This window comes from Kryptolebias marmoratus, linkage group LG9, assembly GCF_001649575.2.
Source record: "Kryptolebias marmoratus isolate JLee-2015 linkage group LG9, ASM164957v2, whole genome shotgun sequence".
NCBI lineage: Eukaryota > Metazoa > Chordata > Actinopteri > Cyprinodontiformes > Rivulidae > Kryptolebias > Kryptolebias marmoratus.
Window position 1 is genome coordinate 30,080,190 of NC_051438.1, and position 1,770 is coordinate 30,081,959.

Consider the following 1,770-nt stretch of genomic DNA (forward strand, 5'->3'; position numbering starts at 1 on the left):
ACTGTCCCGCCTACTGACCCGCCTACTGACCCGCCTACAGGTCAGCCTACAGGTCAGCCTACAGGTCAGCCTACAGAAGAACAACATTTGAACATTTGTTATAAATCTACAACCTGTGGTCCAGACTTCCCTCCTGTGGCTGCTGGCCCGAAGCATAACTCACCTGCTGCAGGTTCCCGTCCAGGTGGCAGATCCGACAGTCGGCGCAGGTGAAGGCAGCGCAGTCGGCGTGGACGTGCAGCTCACACACTGAAACACAGTGAAAAACACAGAGCTGCAAAACGGGAACCCTGAGCACTGAATGACTGTGGAACTTTGTTCTAGAACCACCTATCAGCTGAACTGTTAAAGCAGAACAGAAGCTAAAAGCTTCAATTAGCAAAAGCTAAAAGGAGCATAAGAGAACGGACTGAGGCAGATTTCTGACAGAAGAACCGAAGAGATCTTAAAACAGTTCTATGAGGAAAAGATGAAAAATAAAGTCAAATTGTTTAAAAAGTAAAAAGGTTCCAAAAACCTAAATTAACAGCTTTGACTGAACTGAATGTTTAATGTTTAACAGCTGAAACAGGAAGTCTGACTGGTAACAGTACTGCGGATGGTACTGCTGATGGTACTGCTGATGGTACTGGTAATAGTACTACTAATAGGTAATAGTACTGGTATTAATACTGCCGATGGTCCCGGTCTCACCTTCGCAGCGCAGCGCGGTGCTTCCCTCCGTCTGTTTCCTGCAGACGCAGCAGAAACGTTTCTTCTGACCCGCTGGACCGAAGCAGTGAGCCATCGGCGCCTGCAGGGGAAAGACAACATTTAATCTACAGGTAAACAAAGTAAACAAAGAGGAAAACAACATTGAATGAACATCCTGCTAATTTTTCTGTAAATCTGTCCTTTGAGTCCCTGTCAGACCCAATCTGATGTTTATTATTTATTATTTATTATCACTCACCTGCACCTGAGAAGGAGCCATGCAGGTACACACGGTCCGCAGCGTCTTCAGACATTTCTCATGACACATGAAGTTACAGCCTGAGGACAGCAGAGACACAGAGCTGTGAGCAAGACTCCAACACTCCAAACTCCCATTGACCTCCACTGTGTCCAAACAGGAAGTGTTTAATTCTTCAGATCTCCTCCATAAACCCTGCAGAACCATCAACCTGAACCTGTGGGATCATCAGAACCTTCTGCTGCTCACGGGTCAAGAAGTTCTGATCCGACTGATAGTTTTCACTCAGAGACTGTTGGTCTGAGGCTTACTTTTTACTCTGGGTTTCTGCCTGAAGTGCTGCCCTCCCCTTTCTGGGTCATCTATATTACCCAGCATGCTGTTCTTCCTCCTGTGTTTCCATCATGGCCGCCCCCACAGATCCTTCCTGTCGTCTCTAATCAGAGCTCTGATGTTCAGGAGGATTCAGAGGAACAGGAAGAGGACTGGACATGGACTTTCACAATAAAGCTCACAGATACCCTTCAGAATAAAAGTCTGGCCCTTAGTTTAGATTATTACAAAAAGAAGTCCCAGATTCCTGTTTGTCTTTAGAGAAGAGTCTCTATGTGTCCCTGTGATAGTCTGGAGACATGTCCAGGTGTCCCCTGCCTCCTACACAGTGACTACTGGAGACAGACACCAGCTGACACCTGGTAAGGAAAATGGATGGATGGATTTTTCAGCAGTCGTTCAGCAACTGTTCAGCACTCATTCAGCAGCTGTTCAGGACTCGTTCAGCAGCTGTTCAGCACTCGTTCAGCAGCTGTTCAGCACTC

General features: G+C 46.8%; 1 protein-coding gene across 1 annotated transcript in view; it reads right to left on the reverse strand.

Annotated features, from left to right (window-relative positions):
- LOC108228943 (diacylglycerol kinase theta) overlaps positions 1 to 1,770 on the reverse strand; it is a 16,434-nt gene that overhangs the window by 11,591 nt on the left and 3,073 nt on the right. The window contains exons 2-4 of the mRNA XM_037977517.1: positions 953 to 1,032; positions 694 to 793; positions 164 to 249 (exon numbers count right to left, since the gene is read on the reverse strand). Of these exons, the coding sequence (XP_037833445.1) occupies positions 164 to 249; positions 694 to 793; positions 953 to 1,032 (266 nt within the window). The remainder of the gene's footprint in view (positions 1 to 163; positions 250 to 693; positions 794 to 952; positions 1,033 to 1,770) is intronic.